The 25,594-nt window shown below is 45.7% G+C and overlaps 1 protein-coding gene across 4 annotated transcripts in view; it reads left to right on the forward strand.

Moving 5' to 3' along the window:
• The window catches only part of RTN4 (reticulon 4), a 40,443-nt gene that overhangs the window by 12,008 nt on the left and 2,841 nt on the right, over positions 1 to 25,594 (forward strand). The window contains exons 2-6 of one of the 4 annotated variants that reach the window (XM_054290378.1): positions 2,167 to 2,227; positions 3,011 to 5,439; positions 18,296 to 18,503; positions 20,273 to 20,411; positions 25,255 to 25,324. In XM_054290378.1, coding sequence (XP_054146353.1) covers positions 2,167 to 2,227; positions 3,011 to 5,439; positions 18,296 to 18,503; positions 20,273 to 20,411; positions 25,255 to 25,324 — 2,907 coding nt within the window. Of the gene's footprint in view, positions 1 to 2,166; positions 2,228 to 3,010; positions 5,440 to 11,476; positions 11,668 to 14,992; positions 15,082 to 18,295; positions 18,504 to 20,272; positions 20,412 to 25,254; positions 25,325 to 25,594 lie in introns of those variants that run through there. The other 3 variants (XM_054290380.1, XM_054290381.1, XM_054290379.1) reach the window with 3 other exon arrangements.

Genomic DNA, 25,594 nt, shown 5'->3' on the forward strand with positions numbered 1-25,594 from the left:
GTGCTGTCTAAAGGAAATACTGAGAAATGGGAGCCCCTGCTCTTAAACCCAGTGCCCTTCCCCAGAAACTGAAACCTCTGTTTCTGGGGCTGGAAAGTGTTCAAAAGACTTTAAATGTGGAATTTTTGGTAGAGATTGCAGCTGGCCTTTGGACAGGAAGGGAGCAGCACCTTTCAGGGATGACTTTTTGTTTTCCCCTTTACCTCCTTGCCCCTCAGTGGACTCTGCTATGTTTGTTTGCCCTTCCTCCTGCATTTCCAGCACCTCCTCTCCACTGCCTTGGTGTTGGTTTCCCTGGAAGTCCCTTTTCTGTTGGCCTGTCTGGGTTTCTGGTCACAATCTGGTCCCATCAGGTCCATCCTGCTTTTTCTCCTGCTCCAAAGCACAGACCCCTTCCAGTACACCTGGGATGATGTGGAGGAGGGAGAGTGTGGTTTCAGGAGAGGTGAGGCCTAGGAGCACTCTCTGCTCATGGAAAGGATCCTGGTGAGCCAGTGCAGCCAAGAGCTGCTGGAACAAAGGGCCTGCAGTGAGTGGCACTGGGTGTAGCAGGTTTGTGGCTCTGAGTCACGTCCCCATCAGTTGTCCTCCAGTGTGGGTTTTGTCCTTTAAAGCTTTGCCACCATTGAGCTGTGACACTGCTTTAATGGGCTCTAAATTTGGAATTGAGGTTTCTCTCTATATGGTCCTTAATCGAAAAATGTAATTTTTAGAAAAGTGAGTAGAAATGCCTTTGGTCCAGCAGGAATTGAGGACCCTTCTGAATACCAATGCCTACACTCAGCTTTATTTCTTACTCTGTTTTCTGTTGTCTTCAGGTGATATTTATAATCCACAAAATACAGCAAGAGATAAATGTTCTGTGAAGCAAACCCAATGACTGTATAGTGTACAGGAAATGCAGGTTGTGAGGAGACTGGATTTTTGGAACATTGCTGTTGGGATTAACTTGAATGAGCCAGAGAGGTCATGAATGTCTCCAAGTGGCATCACTTCTACACAAGTCATGGTTTAGTGCCAAAACACAGCTTAGCTTTATGCCCTGCCTGACTGGTTATTATGTATGTGCTGCTGCAACTACCATATTTCTCACCTCTTGCCTTTCATCTTTTAAAATAAACTGTTTCTATTATTCTTTGCTTATTATAATAATAAAAAAGCCAAGCCAAATATACCCCCACCTCTTTTTCAGTACTTGATTTTCTCCAGGCACATAGCAAAATTAAACATTGTTGGTGTCTGTACAGAGAATAAAAATCTAAGTGCTTTAATATAATTTTTTTTCCACTAATGCAATTGATGTCAATTGCAAATATTCTTTACCAATCTCAATGTGAAAACTTTATGAACTTTTCAGAATGAAATAAATTTCCCTAAGTGGTGGTATTCTCACATCAATGTAAAGCCAACAGGCCATGATGGACCTGGGGAAGACACTGGTGCCACAGAAACGCAGAGAAGGACTGGTTTTGCTTTGCCTGTTTCCTCATGATGGCTGATATTGCAGCTTTGAGTGGAAATTGGAGAACTGGATTTGTCTTGGGAGATACTGGGCTTAAAGCAAACTCAGCAAAGCCAAATACACTCTTTGAATCATGCCAAAAAAGGCTTTAAAATAACAGCTTCCTCTGGGGGCTTGTCTGTAGAACACCAAAAGGAAAAGAGTAAAGCCGTAAAGCAGATAGCATGGCCCAGGATGGCTGTGCCTGAGCAGTGCTGTGTTTGTGGGGTGTTTCAGAGCTTGCTTTAGCCACTGAACTTTCACCAGTGTTTGGTGGAGTTTGTTGGGGCTGCTCTCACACAAGTGTGGGGGTGTGAGGAGACCTTGGGTGGGGAGAGCTAAGTGAGTGTGCCCCTGGCAATGGCAGCTGGCAATGCCCAGTGCTGTGCCAGGGAATGGAAATAAGAGTAGCTGCCAAGGTGTGTCTCACCCTGTGGTTGGTCACTGGCTTGGAGGGTGGAGATCCCTCAGTAAAGGTCCCATTGTGAATGGGGAAATCTGGGTGTGGGCTCTCCCAAGTCACCTGGCTCTGCTGATGGTGCTCCCTGGTTCTCTCGGGTGTTGGCTGCTGATCTGTTGGGTTTGCTGGGAAATCACTCCTTGGGTGCTTTCTCCCCTCTTCACCCTGGCCTTCCTTCTGCTGAGGTTATTTGTTTGTTTTTCAGATGAGACCCTTTTTGCTCTTCCTGCTACACCTGCGCCTCTGATGCACTCCTCTGCAGGCAAGTTCTTTCTGCTCCCCCTTGTCTGAGTACCTCCTGCCTTTCTGACCTCCTTAATCCTTTCCCACTAGTCTGCTTCTACTAAAAGTCAGCATGGGTCCAAGAATAGCCTCTGTCACATTTTTCAGTTTGGACTTTTTGGTTGATCTATTCCAGATTTTAATATTCATTCATTTGTTTATGTGGTAAACTGTTTCATAAACAAGAATTCAGCCATCTGTGAATTCTTGGACCCTTGATGTAGGAGAGAAGTTGGTACTGTTAACAGGTTAATGCATCAGAGCATAGTGGCTTTACTGATTTAGCAGAAAGATTTAATCTATAGTAACTTTCTGCAGTATTTTAAAGAAGTAAAATTTCCACCTGTATTATTGATATAGTGGTTTTTATTAAGTACACCATCCACAAGTTTTAAAAAAGGTGTCAAAAAAAGACTTTGCTGGCACATGTTTGTGCAATATGTTTATGCCCAAGCATCCACACACCCCCTGTCTCTGTCTGCCCTTGCCACCCTCCTGTTCTGGCTTTGTTAATATTGCCCCTGTACTTGTCTGGCATCTCCAGCTTTACTGAGACCTTTGCACTGCATAAAGTTGCTGCTTCTTGAGCCTCTCTGCTAGAAGTGGAGTAGCTTTAAGTGATAGTGTGTGTTAATGGCTCATAGTATCCAGTAGAGCTTGGAAGACCCTTTTAGTAGCTAAAATCATGTGAACCTGTTGAAAGTTTGCACTGACTTTGAGAGCACTTGCATTCTCTAACTTTCCTTTCTATCCACGGTCACAGAAAGAGTAATGGACTTGCAGGAGCAGCCAGGTAGCACTAAGGCGCTGGGGCAAGAGGATTTCACTGCAGTCCCGCGTGATCCTGCTCCTTCTCTTCCCTCCTTCTCTCCTCTCTCAGCTGATCCCTTTAAAGAGCACGCGGCCTTTGGCACCATCTCAGATGCATTCCCTGCAAGAGGCACTTACAAAGAGAGCTCCAGTGAGGTTTATAAAGAACCTGTGAAAAATGCCACAAACCCCTTTCTTGCAGAGGGAAATGATAAAGACATTTCTGAGATGAAATACTCGCAATCCCCATTTGCTAAAGAAGCAGCAGCCATTTTATCTCCAGCTAAAGAAAAAACACAGCTAGAGGGCCCTGAAGAATTACCTAACCTGGAGAAAACACCTGCAGAGCAGCTGAAAATGTCTCCAGAATCTCCCCAAGATATATTTGAAAGAAATGAGGAAGATCTTTTCTATAACCAAGACAAGTACAGAGGAGGTGGTGATCATGCTGAAAAAGGGCTGCTGAAAGAAGACCCTCTTAAGAGGGAAGAATATGCAGACTTCAAACCATTTGAGCCATTATGGGAAGTCAAAGGTGCTAGTCATGGACTGAGCAGCATGAGAGAGGATGTTGGAAGGAAGATAGATGCCAAGCTGGAGAGCAGTTTGGATGACAAGTATGGCGTGGGTAAGATGACTGTGCAGAAGGATTATGAAAGAGACAGTGAAGGCAGTGCTGAAGAGCCCTCCTTCCCAAGCACCCCAGAAGCTGTAAAAGAACCTTACATCACTTGTACTAAATTTGACTCTTCTCCAAGTCCTGGTGGTAACAAAGGCAAATCTCTTTCTCCACTAGAGGAAGGCATTTCAGAAAATAGAACCGACGATGAGAAAAAAATTGCAGAGCTGAAAGCTCAGACGGGCCCAGAGCAAGGTGATTTTGCTGCTGGAGCAGGTGGGCAGGAAGGGCAGGGAGCTGAGCCTGCCAAAGCACAAGGGGTCCCACCAGTGTCACCCGACAGCGCCACAAACATGCCCGAGGGTCTCACTCCTGACCTGGTGCAGGAGGCCTACGAGATGCACGATGCAGCCTGCACAAAGCTGGCTTATGAAACCAAGATTGACTTGGTGCAAACCTCAGAGGCAGCACAGGAGACTCTGAAACCTGCAGCACAAATCTGCCCCTCCTTCGAAGGCTCAGAGGCCGCTCCATCGCCCATACTGCCCGATATTGTTATGGAAGCACCGCTGGGCACCGGCACTGCTGGGGCAGAGGCATCTGCTGTGCAGCTGGAAGCTTCCCCACTAGAAACATTCATGCCCACTGCCAAGTATGAGAATGTCAAAGAGGCTGAGAAACCTCCTGTATACCAAGAGGCAGTGAAGGTACCACTGACACAGGCCCAGGAAGCAAAGGAGACGTTGGTGTTTAAGCAACCTGATGATGAGAGTAGCAGCACTCCTGAAGATCTGGAGACTCCTTATATATCTATTGCATGTGACTTAATTAAGGGAACAAAGGTCTCTGGTGAATCTCCTTCTCCATCTTTCACAGAGTATTCCAAGACACCAGTAACAGAAAGCGTTTCTCAGGATGTGCCTGAAGACAAGGAACTGGATGGAACCCCGTCTCCACAGTTTGGAAAAGCTGGCCTGTTTAATAGCCAAATGATATCTGACTTTGCTGAGGAAGCAAGTGAAGATCCATCTCTTCTCTTAAAAAGTAAATCCACCGAGAGCATTGCAACTGATGAGGAACAGGAGGAGGAAGGACTGGTGGATTCAGTAGCTGCCACGGGCAAGCCTTATCTAGAGTCATTCCAACCCGAGCTGGACTCTTCCAAAATTGTTGCTGCTCCACCATCTGAGCCAATACCTGCAAAAATAGCCAAGGCAGATAAGATTCCTCTTCAAATGGAAGAGCTGGATGCTTTGGCTTATTCAGCTGATGTATCTGTTGCTATGGAACCAAAAACAGGAGATGACAAAGCTCTCTCACCCATGGAGTCTTCCCCAGTCTCAGTGGAAGAAGACTTTGTGATGTTAGGTCATCCTAAAGCTGTTCCTGAGTTTGAGACAGAGGCCACTGACAGAGAAACAATGCACAAAGATGAAGATGAAGACATCAGTAAGGTGATGCAGGGTGAGAAGCAGCTGCCTTGCCCAGAGCTGCCCTGTGATCTGTCTGTGAAGAATGTAGAAGTAAAAGCTGAGGAAGATAGCAATGCCTTGAAAAAGTCTTTGGAGGCTGTGGACAGAGAAGTGCCTGAAGTATCCACCATGTCCTTACCAGCCACAGATACCTCACCTTTATCTGCTGAAAAAGAGATAGTCAGTGTAGTAAAACCAGGAGCTTTTGAGAAGGAAGCTGAGAAAGAAGCTGCTTCTGTTAAAGAAAAGAAAAAACCCACTGCTGTATTTTCAGCAAAGCTGAATAAGTCTTCAGGTAATCTGTGTATGCTGTCTTGCAGTTTGCTGATCTGCATAATTCTTTAGCTAAACTTAAGCATGCCTTGACTTATTCTTTTTAAATCACTTTCTGTAAACTTCTCTGTAGGCCTAGGGTAACAGAAAATGTCACTGCCTGCACTTGTACCCTTTTCATATTCTGATTGCTTTAGTACCTTTTTTCTGTTTATCAGGGATGGATTCAGCATCTCCAGGTTTCTCCTCCAGCTCTGCTGCTCATGGTCTGTGGATGCAGGAATAGGTGACTGCCCACTGCAGGCCCCTCCATGGCTGTCCCCAGGCTGGGCATGGGGTGGCCTCCCAAACTCTGGATCTGGGATGCTGTGTGCACATGATTTGAAGAGGCATTTCTTCCTTTTCATTAACAGTTCAGACATCAGAGTGTAAAACTCAGGAAAATACCCCTGCTGCTCCTGTGTGTGTGCCTGGAATCTGGAAAAGAGTCTGCGCATGTCCAGCCTGTGGTTTGAACAAAGGGTGAACATGAGGGAGCTTAGTATGCAGGTTACTGAAAAAGTGGTCAGTAAGAAGTTGAGTTGAGTTCTGCAAACACTAAAATTGGTTTCTATACAGCACAGGTATTAATCTCTGTTTATCTTTTCAGGTGGACTTCCACTTCAGTGTAGTTAATTTTTCTTACAGAAATGTGCAGTTATAGTAGCAGGAAGTTGTAACCTTTTCTCCAAACTGAACACCTCATGAATTCCCAGCTTTTTGTAGACTAGAGGAGTACTTTGCTTTTTGATATTGCAGCACTCTGCTGCTACTTAAGCTTTGACCAGAACCAATCACACCAAAAAAACACCTACTGCAGAAAGCACAGTGCTCTAAATAGAAAAGCAGGAGCTAGTTTGACTCAGCAGCAGTACTGTATTTATGCAGTAGCTGCAGCCTACAGCTCATAAAATAGGATTACAGAATACCCTGAGTTAGGAGGGAACAGCAGGTGCATGTGGAAGTGAACATCAGTGTTGGTGCCATTGAAATTGGTTTGGAAAATAAGGTAGAAAATGTATTTTTTTTATATTTACCTTTGTCATGTCTCCTGTCTCTCCTCCTCTATAAGTACAGGTAAGGCAGAAAGAAGAGCTTTGCTTTTCCCTTCATTGATAATCTGCACTGCTAAAACTCTTGGTGTGTCTGTGTGTTCTGTGAAGGCTCCTCAGGCTTGCAGCAGACAGAACTGTCTAGAGAGCAGCTGTATGCCTTGGACTTCATGTCAAGGGGTTAATTGCTTGGAGCTCAGACTACTTTAAAAAAAAGCCAAAGCAAAACACTGCACTTAATATAAAAGCATTTGTGTTAGTTGTTTTAAAGGGAGCCCTTTGGAAGGGTCTTAAATCATGACATGGATGCAGCAGGCTGGGGGTGGCAGCCCCTCCCTGTGGCTCTGAGGTGACACAGCTGCTGCTGTCCCATCTGTGGGAGCTGCCCCAGGATCTGCACAGGCCCAGCTGCCAGAGCACAGAGGGTTTGAGCAGTGCCATTGCTCTGGCACCCATGCCCAGTGCAGGGACAGGGCCCAGCTCTGTCAGTGTGCTGGGAGCTGGGCTGGGGAGCTGCAGCCCCTCACTATTATTGTGTGCACTCTGGAGAGCAGCTGCACTTTGCATTTCTGACAGGCTGGGTTGTTTGGTGTAAAGCAAAAAATTTTCTTCCCAGAGGAACATTTGCTTAAAGCTAAATAGATGAGAATACTGACTCAAAAATGGACCTTTTTTTTCTGGATTTTTCTCCACACACTGTTGTGTTGCAAAATACAGAACTGGACTTCTGAGACAAGCCACAAACAACATCAGTTGTCTGCTTTGAATACCACACTGCCTAGGCACAATTTCAGAGTATCATTGAAGAGCTAACAAGGAGGGATTGTTCATCACAAGGCCAAGTGCATTTGTGCATGTGTTTGGCCCTCTGAGTCTACCTTTGTTCTTTGGGTTTTTTTTTTTCCTGCCCATCAGTGCAACTGAAATAGATTTCACTGTGTCTTAAGACTTGTGGAATTCAGCTGGTATGATGGTGTGACTGATGCTCGTTAAAGCTTTAATCTGAGCTGCCTTACTGGTGCACTTAAATCCAAGGTTGTGGAATGCTTACTTAACAGTGCTATTTTTTGGAAGCTAACCTAAATGCCAGGGTGTTGTAACTTCCCACAGCCCCAGTGGGCTGTGGGGAGCTAACAGGGATTCTAAAAAGGTTGCAGATACTTTTTTAACTTATCCAGTTCACTGAAGCAAATGTAAAGCTTTGAAGAGTACCCTGGGTAGGAGGAGGTTTGTTAAATGGTGCCTGGCACTCCCTTGGGTAACTTGGACAGATTTGAGAAACACACAAAAGCAAAAAACCTCAAACCCAAACAAATTCAGAACAGTATGTAACAACTGGAACAATTTTAAGGGCAAACAACCCCTGCAACACCAGCAATTTCTGCTGTCTTGAATACAGTGATTTTTTTTTTTTTCCCCCAAGTTTGTATTTCTCAGTAGCTGCTGTATTTGGCTTTGAGCAAACAGCCTCGCTTCCCCATGCCCCTCCCCAGACCTCAAATTCGCATTCCTGAGCTCCATCAGAGCACTGCCTGCTAAGCTGGGAGCCCCGAGGGCAGTTCCTGGGGGTTCAGGTGCTGCTGCCCAGTCCTGCCAGAGGTTGTGAGCACCAGGCACGGGCAGCCATGGATCAGGGCCAGCCTGGGGACAGGGCTCTGATGCCATCTAGTGTTTGTCACCGCGGTGGGACCTCAGCGCCTGCCGGACGGGAAGGGAACTATCCACTTCTGGAGAAATTCCCAACTCTTGAAATGAGTTTGAGAGGTGAAAGCTAAATATCCACATTCCATATCCCAGCACTTCTGTTGCACAGCCTTTCTTCTCATACAGATCATTAATCCTGCCCAGGCCCATGATGGGATGTGGAGGTTTTTATATTATTGAGATTATTGAATTATAGACTCAAAACCTCTTGCCACAACAAAGTTATTTACTAAAATGGAAATTGGCAGTTTAAATCCCTCAGTGTGTCCATGTTGAGTATTACAGTAATATTTGGAAGTAATGCTAAGATCTTTACCATCAAGACACTGAGTTTCCCAGAACACCCTTATTTCATGGTGAATTTAACCACCAGCTCTGTGGACATTCCCTTCAGATTAAATCTAACTGGTTTATCTGCTTTCATTACAGGCACTCAGAAATTCAGCTAATTAATAATATTTTACATTTCCTGGATTTTCTTGGGGGGCAAATACAAAGGTGAAGCCCAGGTGGGAAATGTGCTTTGAGAGGGTGGTGCTAATGCTGAATCTTTCTTTTTCCTCCTACAACATGGGAGCAGAAACCAAATACTTCCTGTGATGCTGTAACAGAAACCAGGTCATTGCAGCTGTGTGAATCTTAAAGGACCTTGGAAGTTCTGCCTGATACCAGCTGTACCCATTTGGGGAATTTCTGTTATTTTCTGTGTTTGTGGTGAGTTAAATGGCACCACTCAGCAGATAGGAGGTGTTTGGGTTTGTTTGTTGTTTCTCACTGGAGAAAAAATGCCTTAGAACATCTCTGAGTTTCTTTCAGAAGGAATTGGTAAAATTCCATTTAATTCACCGTAAAATATCTTGATTTAATTTCATCTCCATTGTACTCTTAGATTCTTTGCTTGTTCAGGTAATCATTTATGCTACCAGGTAAACAGTAATAAATGGAGAGTTCCAGAGGGAAGAGAATTTGCAGAGAAGGAGGAGGAATGAGGGTAAAAACCAAACCCAATGAGTGACATTTTTCTGAAGAAAAGACACAGACCTGCTGTGTTTCATTAGAGTTCTTGTGCCCCTGTTGAGAGGCAAAGACTTGTGCCATGAGGCTGCTAAAAGAGCAAAGCCTGCGGAAATTCCTTCAGAGTGGCAGAATTCGGGAGAAAATGGAACATGTGGGCCAAGTTCCCATCTCTGCCCCATAGGCACCAGCACTGGGGGAGCTGCAGGGCTGTTCTCAGTGCCTGCTCAGGGTGCTCAGTGTGTGAGTAGGGAGTGAGTAAAGCACTCACCCTGCCAGGCAGGGCTCCTGGAGCTGGGGTGTGCCATGACACGTGTCCAGAACTGATTGTGTCTGACTGCTCTGGGGGACCTGATAATGGCACCTCCTCTGTAGCTGGTGTTCAGACATGCTCTAGGGGCAGGTGTGAAGGTCTCTGCTGAAAACAGAGCTCCTCCTGAGCACTGGCAGCGCTGGTGCCCAGGTTATGTGCAGTGTAAGGGCCCCTCTTGCCTGAAATGGGAGATGGATTCATCTGGGTGTGTTTGCATGGAGGGGTGAGAATGAACACTGAGTATGCAGAGGCAGGAGGAGGATCTGGAGGCCAGGGGTCACTCCTGGGGGCAGTGGGGACACTGGAGATGGGACAAACAGGACTGGTGGTGCAGCTGCTCTGCTGTGGCCACAACGAACTCTGGTTAGACAGAGTTGCATAAATGCACTATTTTAAGTAAAAGATATAAAGAATATAAACATGAAATGAAGTGGCTTTAATCTGGTATCTTTAGAAATTTGATGATTCATGGAAAGACCTTTGAAAGCACAATGTTTTTGGCAAGTTTAGTGACAGTGCAAATATGGAGGGGGGGACTCACAGGTTTTGGTGGTTTCCAGTTCAGCTTGAAGATAGACACGGATTCTCAGACGTATTTTGTATTCTTTTTTTTTTTGTACAGTGCAACTTTTCACATTTGCTTGCACTGTGATGTTTGAATATACACTCCCTACTTCCCTCCTATTTTGGATTTGTTTGGATTTACCTGTTGAAAATGGAACTGAAATGCACATCTTTGTGTAACTTAAAAAGAGATGTAACTGGTCTTGCTGTCAAAGGAGGCCTTACATTTATGTAGCAGTTGAAGTCAAAACCAGGGCTTTTGGGTCTCTGTAGTAATCTTTCTCAATGCAAGATTGTTCTAATGAAAAGTGAAATTGTCTATTTAAGGTCTGAATTGGCATCTCTAGCCATCCTGGTCTATAGTATTTTCATGGAAACGTGGGAATGCCCTTTTCTAGTTCTTAAAAAAATGGTGTACTAGATTGTTAAGAGGCTTTAGAGCAGTCCTGGGAAGATTTTAGCTTCCTGTTGTTAGCTCCAGATTTTAAGAAGCAAATCCAAACTGGAAAAGAAATAGTGGGGTTTTTTCAGCAGGGATGGAAACAAAATGACATCAGGATTCCCACAACTCTTCTCTTTCACATTTGGAGTTGTAGTTCACGTTCCTCTCCTGTTTGTGCAATACTTCCCGAATGTTACTTTCTATATGTTGGTACTGCAAACTGTCGGGTTCCTGTTTTTATGTAAATGAAGGGAACAGTTAATTGTCAGGTCTGCAGCTGCCAAGAGAATGCTGATGTAAAATAAAAAAGGGGAAGGTGTTTGCTGATAGGAATTAGGGAAAGGGCTGGGTAACTTTTTCTGCAGCCTTCCTTAAGAGGAACAAATACGGCTGAGCAGCTCCTGGGGACTAAAGATACCAGCAAAAGGATTAATCGTGCTCTTCATGAGCCTGTGCTTTTGTTCCAGGCACAGAAAGGGTCCTTTTCTGTTTCCCTTCACGCTGCTTGTTGTGAAGGGAGAAGTGTTACAAAGGCGTCTCTGTTATTCCTCCAGCAGGCAGACATTAGTTTACAGAACCCCGAGGGGAAGCCATACATCTGGGAGGTTTGTAAACGCCTTCGAACCTCTGTTTGAAAAGCAATCTATTTAAAGCTCGTCTGGTGACTACTTTTAGCCGGGCGGCGAAAAGCCGCTTAGCGCGGCCGGGCTCTGCAGCCCTCGCTGCCGTCCCTGCAGGGAGCGGGGCCGCCGTGCCGGGGGAGCCCCAGGAGGAGCCGCTCCCGCCGCGCCAGCGCTCCCGGGGCCGGGAGGAGCCGTTCCCCCCGTGCCGGAGGAGCCGCTCTCTGAGGCCGGGAGGAGCAGCTCCCCCCGTGCCGGCGCTCGGTGCCGCCGCTCCGGGCGCAGCGGGGCCGTGCGGTGCCAGCACTGCGTCAGCTCCACACCCCGTCAGCTGACCCGCTCCTGCAGCACCAGTGCAGCACCACTGCGGAGCCCGGGGAAGCCCATGGTTCCCTCCCTGGGCTGCAGGGCACTTCTCCCGCAGCTCTCCCCTCTTGGAATGCATAATTGATAATCCCAGCTGGAGAGATGGACAGTCAGCCGGGCACTTGGAAGGATAAGGGTATTTATTCTTTCACCTTCTTTGCTTATTTTATTCCTTTGAGATGCCGCGGGTCGTTTTCAGCAAATGGTGTCTGTAGCGTGTATTTATTTGATTGTGAAATGTAGCCGAAGGTGTGGAGTCTCTCTGTGCCGCGTGCAGAATCAGAAAAGCTGCAGGTTAAAATGGGTAAATAGGAGCAATGCAGAAGAATAAATACTTTATGTAGGTGAAACGGCTCGTGTGACACTGCAGATCTTTTCCAGCCCTACAGAGCATGTTAATGAAGGGCTTGTTTTGGTATGCACGGCACAAATACCGGCATAGTCCCAGTTTAGTCCGTGCTCCTTGGAAATTTCGAGATTATTAATAATCTAACAATACTAGCCATTAACTGTAAAACCCCATGTAATTTGCAGGTCATGTTTTAATATTTTTAAGAGGAGAAATTGCATGCAGACCACAGCAGGGTGGGAATATTTTCTCTAAAAATCTGTTTGAAATATACCCTTAATCCCGTATGCTCTGGATCTTTCATAATTCTGTCAAATTCTAGGTAAAACTGTGTCTGATTTTTCAGAATTTACAGCCATAATATTAAATTGATTTGGTAAATAAGTAGCTGACCTTAAATTAGTGTGGTGCTGACCTTTGTTCCTGTAAGCACCAATGGGAGATCTCCGGTGTAAATCTCTGTGGATCATTACATTAGTGCTCAGTGTGTTAGAGTTTAAGCCTTATTTGAATAAGTAATCTTCATACTTTACCAACAGGACAAGCTTTAAAAAAAATTAATTATCTCTGGATACTTAAATGTATTTTAAAGGGCCCTGTCAGGGTCAGTGCTTGTGACGTTTTCCTCTTTTTTGGGAATTATTGCTCAAAATAATTTTTTTTAATATATTCTACTTGGATAAAAATGCCAGCTCTCTGAAATCTATAGAATGCTTTTTCAGAACCTAAATATATACCAAAAAAAGTCCTCAACGACTTTTTTTGATCCCTTGCCTCTGCAAAATCAGGTTCTTTAAACTTTAATCTTTTATTAAGGGGCTGTAAAATATCAGGAAAAATATGATGCAGTGTTTAGTAATATATTGTTGTTGATATGTAAGTAGTTTAAATGTTCAAGGCTTCATACGTCAGGCCTGAAATTTGTGGGGAAGAAAGGAAGGAAAGGGAAAAAAGAAAAGAGGGCTGAGGTCAGAAGGTTTTGGGTAAAAATTGGAAGGCGAGTTCCTTTTTTATGTATTCAGGCCTAATTTTCAGGTTTCTTTTATACCCAGCCTGGCAGGGGTGGTGCTGATCTGAAAGCACATTTCCAACCCTGGAATTTGAGGCCTTGACAATAATGGCGTCTGTTTTGGTTTAAAACCCCTGAATTGCCCATCCTGAGCAGAGATCAGGTCTAAAAGAAAATGGAAGCAGAAATGAAGGGTTTGGGGGAAGCAGAAGACCCTGGTTCCTCTCCTTTTGCAGCTGCTGTTGAAGCCTGGTTTAGAGGGGCTTTTTTTTGTTTAGAACAAGATGAAGATACTGTGTTTCACATTCTTCCTTCCTTAAGTCAGGCTCCAGTGGCATGGAAAATGATGGGTAAAGTTCAGGGACTGATTGCACTATTCATCAAGCCCCAAAATAAATACAGAAGCAAATATTGCAACATGCTTCTTTCCATGCAAAAAATTACTAAAAAAAAAAATTAAATCTAAAACCTTAGAAGAGCAAAAACTACAATTTGTACTTGGACTTTGCAGCTGAAACATTGCTTCCTAATGAATATAATCTTAAATTTAGATTTGGTTAATGTGTTGTAGTTGAGGAACAAGCATAATGCAAGTGGTACAGCCTTTGGCATTGATTAATACCTGTGGTATTGATCATCTAGATAGATAGGATGAAACAGATTTACCCTGGGAGTAGCATGATTTTAATTTTTAATGCTCTTGAAGATAGGCCCTATGGAGTAATTAGTACTAAAAAGTAACATTTATTATTTAATTTTTAATGATTTCAAGGCATTATCAGGTTTTAATGGCTGAATATTGATATGATGGTATGGTGAACAGCACAGCTATACTTCCAGGTTATCCCAGCATTCTTTTCTAATTAATGAGCAGAAATCTCTCTGAATTTTGGTTTAACTTCGTTAACTGATGGCAAAGATGGCATAGGCAACCTTTACCATGAATAACTGGGGCTTTGGAATGGCTTTCCCAGTTGGTACATTGTGCACACATGCACGAGGATCTGGTCGAGTAGAAATGAAAGGAAAATGTTGCTTTGGCTCATTAGGTACTATCTGAGAATTAATTTTTTTTATTGAGAATCTGGTAGTGTTTGCCTTGTTCTGGCATGTACTTGTGAAATCTGTATCACTTTTTTTGTGGGGTTGTGGTGCAGATGTCCAGGCCTGAGCTGTGCGTGGTGCAGCCTTGTTCTGTGCCCTCTGGCACCCAGCTGGAGCCGCCTGCCCATGGCTCTGCTGGATGTGCTGCTGCTCAGGGATGCCTGGGACAGGGACAGCTCTGTTGGTGGCAGTCCCACGTGCTTGGCACCACTTGCTGTCCTGCTGTCACCACCCAGTTTCTCCAGCCAGGAGCTGGTGTTGTTCCTGACTTGCAAGGAGTCAGTCAAGGACCAAACTGGCTTCCCATGCATCTGATGGGGGTAAACAGAGGCTGCAATTTTGTGGCCCAGTCTCTGCTCCTGTTAGGATGTTAACCAGGATTTGGAATAATCATCCTGATGCAGGAAGCCTTGAAAATGTCACACCCCAGGCTGTGGTGGTGCTGGACACACCAACCACTGGATGGATGGCTGATGGCTTCTCCTGGGGCTTGGGCAGTGTGGGGTCAGCACTGGGATTCTCTGCACAGATCACATCCTGTGTGAATATGAAAGTGGAAAAGGCCTCTCTGAGCAATTTGTGGTTGTGGATTTTCTGCCCGGCAGCTTTTCCTGCTCGGTGACAGATGGGACATTGTGCTGAAAGCTGCCTGTTCTCAGCGCTGTGTCCCATTTCTCCACTGGCACAACGCTAAACTGAGCCACAAAAGCTTTTCCCTGCGCCCCTCGCTGTTACTGGGAGAACATAAAGGATCTGTTCCTACCGCTGGCGTCACAGAAAGGTTCAACGCCTGTATATCGCACAGTGTTTTTTCTCCCCATCCCTTTGACACAAGCCGCCTTTCTTTGGCCTGAAGCGGGGTGTGTCGGGCTGTAAATGCCGGCTGCAGGGGAGCTGTCGGGTGTTCACTGTGCAGCCGCATTCCGGGGGCTCGGGCGCTGCCGGCCGTGGGCGGCTCCGCGATGGCAGCGGGCGGAGGTTGCGTAGCTCCGACCTCGCAGCGCCCTCGCAGGAAGTGGAAAGCGCCGGGAGCGGAGCCGTGCCAGGGCCGGGTGCTCGCTGCACGCTCAAGATGGATGCCAAAACGGGTTAGTTCCTTTTTCCTGCTTTTCTGTGCTACACGTGAGCTCGGCTCGCTCGTGGGTCTCGCTTTTAATTGCTCTTTCTTAAATAAATAAAACCCAAACGACCCCCCCCCTCCCCCCGCCCCAATTCTCAAAAACAAGACAGGGTTGCTTGGTTCAGGGGTTTTTTAAAAGAGGATTATCAGGTTGAATGTATCAGACCGCTTGTTTTTGGCATTAAAACGCGATATGACTTGCTTAGTTTTAAGTTAAATATCCGAAAGGAAAAGATTTAAAAAATACAGCGCCAAAGCTATCGTAGCATTTGCTTTAAAAGCAAAATGTAACTGGATGAGTTGTGCATGTAAGGCACGGATGGTACAGGACTATTTTTAGACGTGCCAAGTGACAGTTCGTGCTTACCAAATGTAGGCAGCTGTTCTTGTTTTAGAATAGGCCTGCAAGACGTGCATTAATATTATTTATTTTATTATACTTCATATTGTGTAAAATGCAGCTCAGAAATTGTTTCCATAAGGAAAAATGTTGCAAGGCTGTTGCTGAAAATGGGTTTGGGGTTTTTGTGTTTCTGGTTTTATTTTTAATCTGCTGTGAATATCTTGGGTGTTAATTTAAAACCAGAAGGCTGCTTCTAGTAATGCTTTTAATCTTTTCCTTTCAAAATAAATGCAAATAACTTGTTTCTGATCAATTAGAGAATACAGATGAGTGGCTTCATCTGCTTTCTTGGACTGCAGAATTACAAAGCAGTTTTTCAGTGACTTAAACACCGAATTTCCTTTGAGGAATTCACGATGATACCAGATCCGTATGTCATTAAACCTCCGCTCGTTTGGTCGTTCTCCAGAAGGAACGGAGATGAAATAAGGAAAAATGTTTTATGAGCAGCTTAACTGGTCCGGGAGCTCCTGGCGTGGGGATTTTTCTTATTGATTACCGAGAACAAAAGACTTGATGGGTCGCTAAAGGCCATTTGGCTTTTGCTGTGTGCTTTAATTCCAGCAATGCACCTTTGTTTCTGGCATTCTGGAACTGTCACATAGATGAATTACTCTCTTTACATTCCTTATAGCTGGGATAATGCATTAATGCATGGAATAAGTGATTTCCTATGAAGAACCCACTGCTTTAAAGCTGTGCAGAGGGGAGGGAGCAGCTCGTTTACAGAAGTAAAGCTGTCTGCAGGCAGAGGAGCAGGGCTCATACTGAACGTGTCACCTGATACAGGGGCAGCACCACATTCGAGTGCATGGATGCTCAAATTGCAGCATTTAAAAATAAACACCGTTTTAGTACTTGCAGCAAATGCTCAAAAAAAAGGGGGCTGGTTGTTTTTATTTTTTTTAAGATTCCTTACATTATTTAAGAGCACAAAATCCACTGGTTTTGGCCAGACTGGTTGTGAAGATTTCACCCAGGTTTAGCTTAGTTTAGGTTTGCAGGTTTACAAGGATTCTTGGGTCAATCACACCATTTTGTTGATGTTTAATGCAAGGTGTGCAGTGACACAATAAATTCTTTTGTGTCTGGAAGCAAAGGAAAAACCGAAACAAAAAAGTTAAATTTTGGCATTGCAACCCACACAACAACAGATCTACAATTAGTTGATGTTATTTGTTTGGTTTTTACAAATATTGAGGAAAGGTTGTGTTGCTGGGAGCCTGGGCTGCAGTGGCAGGAGGAGTTTGGGTTGGAGGTGCTGGCAGAGCAGGAGCCTTGCCTCGGGCAGTGCTGCTCTATCGCTGCCCCCATATGTTTGTGCAGTCACATGGTGGCAGCGCCAGGCCCTGATCTGGCTGCCTCCTGCCTGCTGGGATGGCTTTGGCACAGCACAGGCTGCCAGGCTGGAAGGAAGGAGTGGGATGGATGGTGCTGCAGGGGTGAGGCTGTTCTTTCCACAGCACTTCTGCTCTGTGATAAACTGAAGGTGTTGGTGCAGCTGGAACCTGGCTCTGGCTGTGGGGCTGCAGGGAACTTCTGCTGAAATGGGAATTAAATATTGAGGTTAGATACTTTGCATTAGGGTGGGTTTAAGATTATGACCATGGTTTTCATCTTTCCATGTTGGAATAATTGGAAAGAATTCAGCTCTTGAACGTCTGGGAAAACACACCCCAGCCCCAGGGGCTTTGGCACGTTGTACCTACAAAAGGGTTACACAGACTTTGTCCTGCAGAGGCTACCAGGTGTTGGATGTTGAAGCATGACTGTGTTTTCATCCTGCAAGAAACAATAGACTAATTCTATTTTTTAAAATGTTTTTACAGTCATCCAAATGATCTGTTCCAAGCTGTGATTAACTGTTTTACAGTTAATTTTGGTTGTTAACTGTTTTACAGTTAATTTGGTGATGTTTAAGATGAGGCAGGATTACTAAATGTGCATTGCAATAGTAATACATTTCTGTAATTCATCTTGAACTCTGTCTGCACTGGGTTATTGCTGTTAACAAACAGAGCTGCAGTGGGTGTGTTGAGCCATTACCTATCCCTTGTGCAAGGGTGTACTTTGCTCTGAACAGTGATGCTAAAAATGGCACAATATTGTGTTCTCTAATGAGGGTCACTTAAGGAAAACTAAACTTGGTTTGCAAATGAAGTCTTCTGCATTGGAGCACAGCAGATTTAGCCTGGATTGACATTTCAGGGAGAGTATTCCCTCTTGATGGCTCAGTCTGTCACCCATAATCAACATTATAAACTCCCATGGGAATGCTTCCATCAAAAGAAAACAAAATGAACTGTTAATGAGTCTTTGAGCTGTGCCTTTGCCTCTACCAGGCTTGGAAAGATATAATGGTTTGGAGATCTGTTGGTGTCTTGTTATCTGTCCTCAGAGGGAATTGGAATCAATCTCTCCAGGGAGTGACCTCCACAAAATGCCCAACAATGAGAGGAAATGAAGCACAAACTGTGGTTCTGGTGCAGAACACAGCACAGCAGCTGAAGAGATGAATTCTGACATTGCTTAAGGGCATCATTGTTTTAAAGTTTAAACAATTGCATCTGGGTAATCCTAATAGCAGTACTAAATAGGTCCAGAACTGACCAGTACTAAATAACTTGGTTCTGGTTGTGGTTTCAGCTCTGGTTTGACAGGAGTTTGCAAGTTCCACTCTTGGTGACTCTCAGCAGTCGAGTGAATAATGAAAAATTACTGCCTTGATATGAATGCCAAAGGAGCCTTGTTCTAATTTCTTACCTCTTTTAAATTGCAGTTGTTGACCTCCTTTACTGGCGAGACATCAAGAAGACCGGGGTGGTGTTTGGAGCCAGCCTGTTCCTGCTGCTCTCATTGACAGTGTTCAGCATCGTCAGCGTCACAGCCTACATCGCCCTGGCCCTGCTCTCTGTCACCATCAGCTTTAGGATATACAAGGGAGTCATCCAGGCCATCCAGAAGTCTGATGAGGGCCACCCCTTCAGGTGAGATCTTTCTCTTCATTAAGCAGAATTGGGTTGTTTTGGAGAGCAGCAGTGTTGGTGCTGCCAGAAGCAGTGGGTGACACGTGCTGTTAAGATGTTGCATAATAACAAAAATAGACTCTGCACTGAAAAGTGTGTTCCCCACTTTCAGATTTTCTCAGGAGTCATACAGTAGATGCAGAAAATGGAGTCAGGCCTTGGTATAAGGGATGGAAAAATCAGAATTAATGTAGCAGGGTTTAAAGCATGACAAAAGGGTACTTTAAGCTTTTTGAAACTTTCGAGACCTTAAAAATGTGTGGTTTAGTTTGTAGCTGTGCTCCCCACTTGCAAGGTCAGTGACAGGGTCCAGGTACCCACTGCTGCAGAGCTGCCTTCTAAGAGAAATTAAACCTTATTAATCTGTGTTGAAGGACTTGTAGGAGTGTGTGTTTCCTGTTTCCCTGGCAGCTCTGTCCCACTCTGCCCAGCCTTGCTTCTCCCTGTTATTAATGAGTGAAGTGGCTCAGTCTCCCCTTGCAGTCTTCAGAAAGTCCTGTTTGCCCCTCTATCTACAGCCCTTTTATTAATTTGATAGTATTCCCATCTTCTGTAAGGCAAAGCAAAATGCAGGTTTCCCTCCATTCCTCCCAGACCATGTGCAGTGGCTCCTTTTCCAGTGGAAGCCAGTCTGGGGGACAAAATTCTGGGGAAAAACACTCTCCCATTAGGGTGAATATTCCCAGCTGAAATCTTACTTGCTTCTCATTATCTAAACAACAATTTCAAGCTTTTTTCTTAGCAAGAACAAGCAGAACTTGTTCTACCTATGCTCTTTCTGCATTTTTTTTCTAACAATACTGATATTCCTAAGTAGCTTCCAGACATTCTCATCCAGCATACTTGGTTGCTTAATTTTTTCTGTATAGCTTCTCCACAAGAAGGATATTTTTACTTGAAAAATCCTGTGAGAAGAATTGGATTTTTGATGCAGGTGCTGAGTATCCTGTGGATGAGCTGGGGAGGGTGAGCAGATGGAAGCCAAGGGTGGATGGCAGAATGTAGCCTTGAAATGGCCACTTGCTGCAGTTACCATATGAAGTATTTTCATTTGTCTTGGACTTGCCACAAGGTCATGTTTAGCTTTGCCTTAAATGACATACATGGGAGCATTGTGTAATTTTCATATTAAAAAATCCCCAAAGCAGAATCCCCTAAACAAAAGTTTAACAAGTGTGAAATGAGCTCCATTTTACAGATGTGCTGCACTGCTCCTTCTGCCTGCAGCGTGCACATCAGATAAATAATTTATACTTTGTTTAAAGACTCCAAATTGCCATAGCCCCACTGCAACTGCAGATAAGTGACAGTGGAGTGGAAAGAACATATAACCAGATAGGGGTTTGTATCTTTATGAAAAAGAACTGCTCTCACTAGCTGTAAGAATTATTTCTAGCAAATGAGAAATTTAGCTCATTTTGCTGTGCTATAGTGTGTTACAGCTTGATGGTATTTCCACAAGGGCCTTCCAGAGATGGATATGTTGCTTTTGTAGGATTTTTTCCCCTTGTTTTAGCTTGCCCCTTTTTTGCCTGGTGCAGGTGCCTGAGTAAACAGCAGTGAGAAAAAACTGGCTGGCTAAGAATAACCTAGGTTAGTTCTGTTTGTCCTCTCAGCATTCCCCACACTGTGAAGTCTGTTTCTCCACAGCACAAAAAGGAGGTTCTATCTAACACTCAGAGCAGGTTTGCAGCATTTTCACCCTGAGGTTTGCTGGCTGTGTCCTGCAGGGCTTACCTGGACTCGGATGTGGCCGTGTCGGAGGAGCTCATCCAGAAGTACAGCAACGTCGTGCTGGGCCACGTCAACGGCACCGTGCGCGAGCTGCGGCGCCTCTTCCTCGTCGATGACCTGGTGGATTCCCTCAAGGTGAGTGTGCCTCTGTGAGGGCACTGCTTCTGACCCAGCTGGCACAGCCTGCTGCTCCTTGCAGAATGAACAGTGCCTCTGCTTGAGTAAATAATCAGGTGGAGTTTGCTTTGGAAGTGCTCAGCACTGGGCTGGGTATCGAGTGCTGCTGCTGTGGTGGGGTAGCTGTGACAGATAACTTGATCTACATGGAAAGCAGAAATGAGCTGCAGCTCCCTGTTACAGCTCCTTGCTGGTGCCTCTCACAGCAGGAATCTTCTAAAATAACAAGCCATGCTGCAGTCTGGGCACTGGGGATGTGTCACTGGTATGTGTGTGTGTCCCTCTGGAAAACCTGGCTCTGGCCTAGATTGTCCCAGCCTGCTTTGGAGCTGGTTTGCTGTTTGTGTTCAGTGCACAGCTCCCTGTCTTTAAACAGGAATTCCTTTTCCACTTTCTGCTGGAGTGGTGAGAACTGAGTGATGCCCTTGGGTTACTGGGAAGGTGGACACTGGTTCCAGCCCCTGGATTTGGGAGTGAAAGCTGCTGTTTTTAGTGATGGGAATTACTGAAATGGGGATTGCAAATTACCCAGTGTGAGCAGTGCTGTGTAACAGCTAGAGTCCATCCATGTAGAACTTAATGGGACTTACTGAGAGTGGCAGAGCACGACTGACTGTGAAGAATAGTAGTAAATTAAACAAAAAGTAATCAAAAAAAGAAAATAAAAAACCCAACAAAACACGCCAAAAAACCCTCCAAAATAAAAGAATTTGCTGAAAACTCTTCAGTTTTGTTCTGGGAGAATTGTATTCTCTCCTTTCAAGCTCTAATTGCCTTTCTTTGTTTTTGAAACTGGTGTTTCCTTTACCTAGTACAGTGTGTTGTCTACTTCTTTTTCAGTTTGCTTAATCTTCTTGAAAAAACTTGCATTTATCCTGCAGTAAATCCCCTTACTTAGTGCTTTACAAAGTCCTTTGAATTGTTGTGGAGCTGGGGGGAGGGGTTCCTTGTGAAACTGGGGAAAACCAGGCAGGCTGTCCAAGCCTTTGTTGGAACTGTGCAATAGAAACCTGCAGGCAGATCTTGGAATCTTACCCAGAGTTCGCAGATCCAGTTTCTCATTGTGCTCTAGGTTAAACACAGTGTGTGCCAGAAAAGCTGCACCTGATGCCCTGCAAGGCTCCTGCAGTGGGGCAGCTCCCTCTGGAAGCAGGAGGAGGTGTAAGGGGGCTCTGCTGCTCCTGGGACAGGTTTCTTTTCTCAGGAGGGAGACAGGGAGTTGTGCAGTAATCTCCCTGCTCATGAAGGGCTTTGCAGGAAAAGGCTTTGAGGAGCTGGTTGTGCATTCTTTTCTGCACAATAATTTCTTTTCTGCTTTTTGAGACATGATCAATAGTGCTGCTGCCAAAGTCCTGTTTGGATCTGATTATCAACAGCACAGGAAAACGCAGAATCACAAGGTCACTTGTGCTTCTGATCAAGCCCTTTGTGATCCAGCCGTGCTCTGAGTGAGGAGATTTCTCACACCATTTGTGCAGGGATCCCAACCCCTTGCAGTAAAGGAGGAGGAAGCAGAGAGAAGCCAGCTGCTGTTCTAGAGAGCACTGGTCTGAAAACAAGGCCTTCTGGAGGAATTATGGTAGGAGCAGAATTAATTCCAGCCAGAATGTCTGCAAGGCACTCTAATCACTTAAAATACTACAGTCCATAGGAAAGATGTGTTTATTCAGCTGAACTAATTCATTTCCCCTCTCTCCTTCTGACATTTAAAATGTTTTATGTAGGTTAATTAGTCTAATTTATGGTAGCTGGAAAGAACCCTTTATCAGAAAGCAGTGAATGTCAGGGCAGTTCACAAGCACATGTTACTGATTTTGAAGAGTTTGTGCTCGAGGAGAACATTGGGATTCCAGGGTCTTATGTAATATAATGGCCCTGGTTTAAAAAATAAAAATATCTTGGCTTGTGTAGTTTAAACATCTTCAGTCTAGGAAACCACATGTTTATGTATAATTCAAGCTACAGAGCTCTAATGTAGAAAATGTCTGCAGGTCAGTTCATTGTGTGTAATAGTTCTGACTGTAAAATCTGTCTTGTTAAGATATTTTTTCTTCTTTATTAAACAATGCTTCAGTCAGGGAAGTCTTAAAATGGACTCTAAATATTTATGCAGCACAAGGAGAAATTCCTCACAGCTCTTGAGGAGTCACTGCAGAGGAGCCCTTGCCAGAGCCCCAGGAGAAGCTGCATTTTGTCTGGTAAAGGCTGTGCTGGCACTGGGCACTGCTGCTCTTGCTCAGCTGAGGCTTTGAGGAGCAGAGCTCTGTGTTCTCAGTATCCTGTAGCAAAGAAAGGCATGGGGCACTTCTGGATTTGCCCATTTTGGTTGGCAAAAGTGGCTTCAGTCCATCAGCCCCCAGCCTTTCACTGGTGTGCAGGTCCTTGGAAGGACCAAGCCTGGATCCTGGGCTGCCTTCTGCTTTCTTCTTCTTGCCTTAGAGCTTTATTTAGAGGTGTTTCAGGGAAGGTTTTTGTGTTTGTAAAGGTGTCTGAGGTGTGTTTCAGGTAAGCTTTGTTGTGTCTGTGAGGGTCCCTGGGTTTGCATAGTTTATAAGGAAAAGAAAACAGTGACCAGTAAGGAAATGTGGGGTTGAGATGGACTCCAGGCTGGGTAATCCTGGGAGTGCTGCTGGAAGTGTCAGAGGAGTGCAGAGGGAGGAGCTGTGGGACCAGGGTGCCTCTCCCATCCACTGTAAGAGCAGGGAGTTAAACCTGCACATGCAGCAGTTCCTGCTTCTGCCCTGAGGCTGCCCTGGACAGCCTTTGGGTGGAGAGCAGCTTGTGTAGTCAGATGTGAACTCCTGGATTTTGCTCTGTCTTGAACCATAAATTCAATGCTTACTAAAACAAATAATTGATGGTTCTGATAATTATTGGACTTTGGGATTGATTTGTGTCTTGTTACCCCTGTGCTTACGTAAACTCCCATTTCTGCCCTGGGCAGAGTCATCAGCTGTGTCCTGGCTGCTGAGCTGGCTGGGTGTGCTGAGCTTCAGCAATTGTGTCCATGGGGAGCAGGTCAGGGATGGCTGGTGGGATGCAGGACAGCCACTGTAAACCATCAGGGGCTCTTTGCCCAGTGCAGGCTGGTGACTTCCTTCCCTCTCTGGTGGATGTGCTCCATGTGCAGGTGCTCCAGCATGGAAGTGTTTGCTCCAGTAAAATGCTTGGTGCAGAGGGATCAGCTCCAGGCTCACCCTGGCATTGCAGGGCACAACTGGGCCGGGGTTTGAATCACTTATGAGGGAGTTCAGCAAATCTGCTTTATTCTCCTTGAGAAACCTGCCAGAATCCCTCAGCTGCTAGGAATGGTACAGCCTCTCTGAGGGTTAACTGTGTGCTCCTCCCTGGTGCTGCTGTGTCACATCTCAGAAGTGCTGACAGATAAAGAACTGCATCATTTGCAGTTAATGCACCTGAGTTTTAGACCAGTTTTGAGTGAAGCTCTTGAAGTCAGCTTGATGTTGTTGCAGGGTTCATGGAATTAAACTTGTATTGACTATCAATGCCCTTATCTTGTGGCTGGCTGTTGATTTTGTTTGGTTTGGATATTTTACATCCTTTGATAAGCTAAAATTGGATGTTGGGATATGGAAGTTCAGAGTAGCTTGGCTGCAGGCCAGTTCCAGGGTCCTGGCCCACACCCACACTGCCACCATGCCTTGTTTTCCTTGCCAGCTCTTTGTGCCCATCCTTTCCTTGGGTGTAGCTCCTGTTGGTGGGAGTTTCCATCTTGGGTTGGTCACTGTGCCCAGCTCTGCCCTCCCTGGTGCCAGTGCCAGCCCTCTCATGGTGTCTGTCCAGGGTTCTGCTGGAAAACAGCCCCACGTGCTGAGCTCCCAGGGCTGGGGGTCTCTGCTCTGGGCAGAGCAAGGAATAAACTCTGGGGAAGCTGCTGCTCCTGGCTGCTGCTCAGCACTCCTGCAACTCTAGAAGAAAGGGCTGATTTTCCTCAGGAGGAATCCTACCCCGAAATAGAGCTGGCAGCCCTGGGTCCCCTCCCCCTGCTATAGGTCAGAGGTGTGCCTGGGACACTCCACCTGGCACTGAGTGTGGGCACAGCTTTGTGTGGAGCTGGGAAGCAGAGCCTGTGTCCCACCAGGAGCTGCACAAGTGCTGTCAGCAGGGAGGGAGGATGGGGCTGAGACAGGGAGCCAGCAGTGCTGGCAGTGTGGGGCTTTGGGGATGGCTTTGCTTCTGAGCTTGGCTCTGACCTGGAGCCAGCTTCCATGTTGGAGCACTTGTCACTCCTCTTGTTCCTAAACTTTTTAACATCCAAAGTGTCTTAGGGTTTTTTGAAGGAGAAAAGGTAAATCAAGCCCACCCTACCCCGTTACCTTCCAGACAGGCTTTTCCTGCTGCGTCAGGGCATGGCTGGGCAAGGTCGGTGGACATTGGGTGGGACACACACAGCTGTGACCTCCCTTCTCTCTGGCTCTGTCATGCAGCAGCCCTTTGGCCTCTCTGAGCCTGGCCTGTCCCCTCTCTGGAGCTGTGTGTTTGCCATGCAGCTGGCAGTGCCCAGGGCAGGCACCGGGCAGTGTTTGGGCACAGGGCAGTGCCCAGGGCAGTGCTTGGGCACTGCTGACTCGGGCTGAGTTCAGCCCCGTGACTGCACACAGCAGGCCCCATATCCCATTACTGCATCCTTGAGCCCTCTCATCAGGCAGCTCTGGTTACAGGAGCTGCACAGGGCTGAAGTGCAGAGCACTTTGGGGCTGTTTGGATGGGAATTTGTGTGTGCAGCAGATGGGATGTCCTGGGCACAGAGTGGTGCTGATGGGCTCTTTTTCCCTTGCAGTTTGCAGTGTTGATGTGGGTGTTCACTTACGTTGGTGCCTTGTTCAATGGTCTGACATTACTGATCCTGGGTAAGTGTTTGTTACACACCTGGCACACCCAATAACCTTGGGGAGGCAGTGGGGTCTGGTCACTGGGGGGCTCATCCTGTAGCCTTAGGATGTTGCACTTCTAAGTTCTTTTTTTTTATAATACAGCAGAACAGATAATTTTGAGTTCTGTTGTTGAATTCCCTGAGATTGCTGATCTCCAGCCATTCCGTGATTTATAGGCAGGTTTGTTGTGCTTGTCCCTGTCAGGCTTAGCCTGCCCTCAATGTCATTGCTGTGCTGGGACTTAGG

The sequence above is a fragment of the Melozone crissalis genome, unplaced genomic scaffold (assembly GCF_028551555.1).
Source record: "Melozone crissalis strain CALT ecotype California unplaced genomic scaffold, PUWL_Pcris_2 ptg000081l_1, whole genome shotgun sequence".
Classification (NCBI taxonomy): domain Eukaryota; kingdom Metazoa; phylum Chordata; class Aves; order Passeriformes; family Passerellidae; genus Melozone; species Melozone crissalis.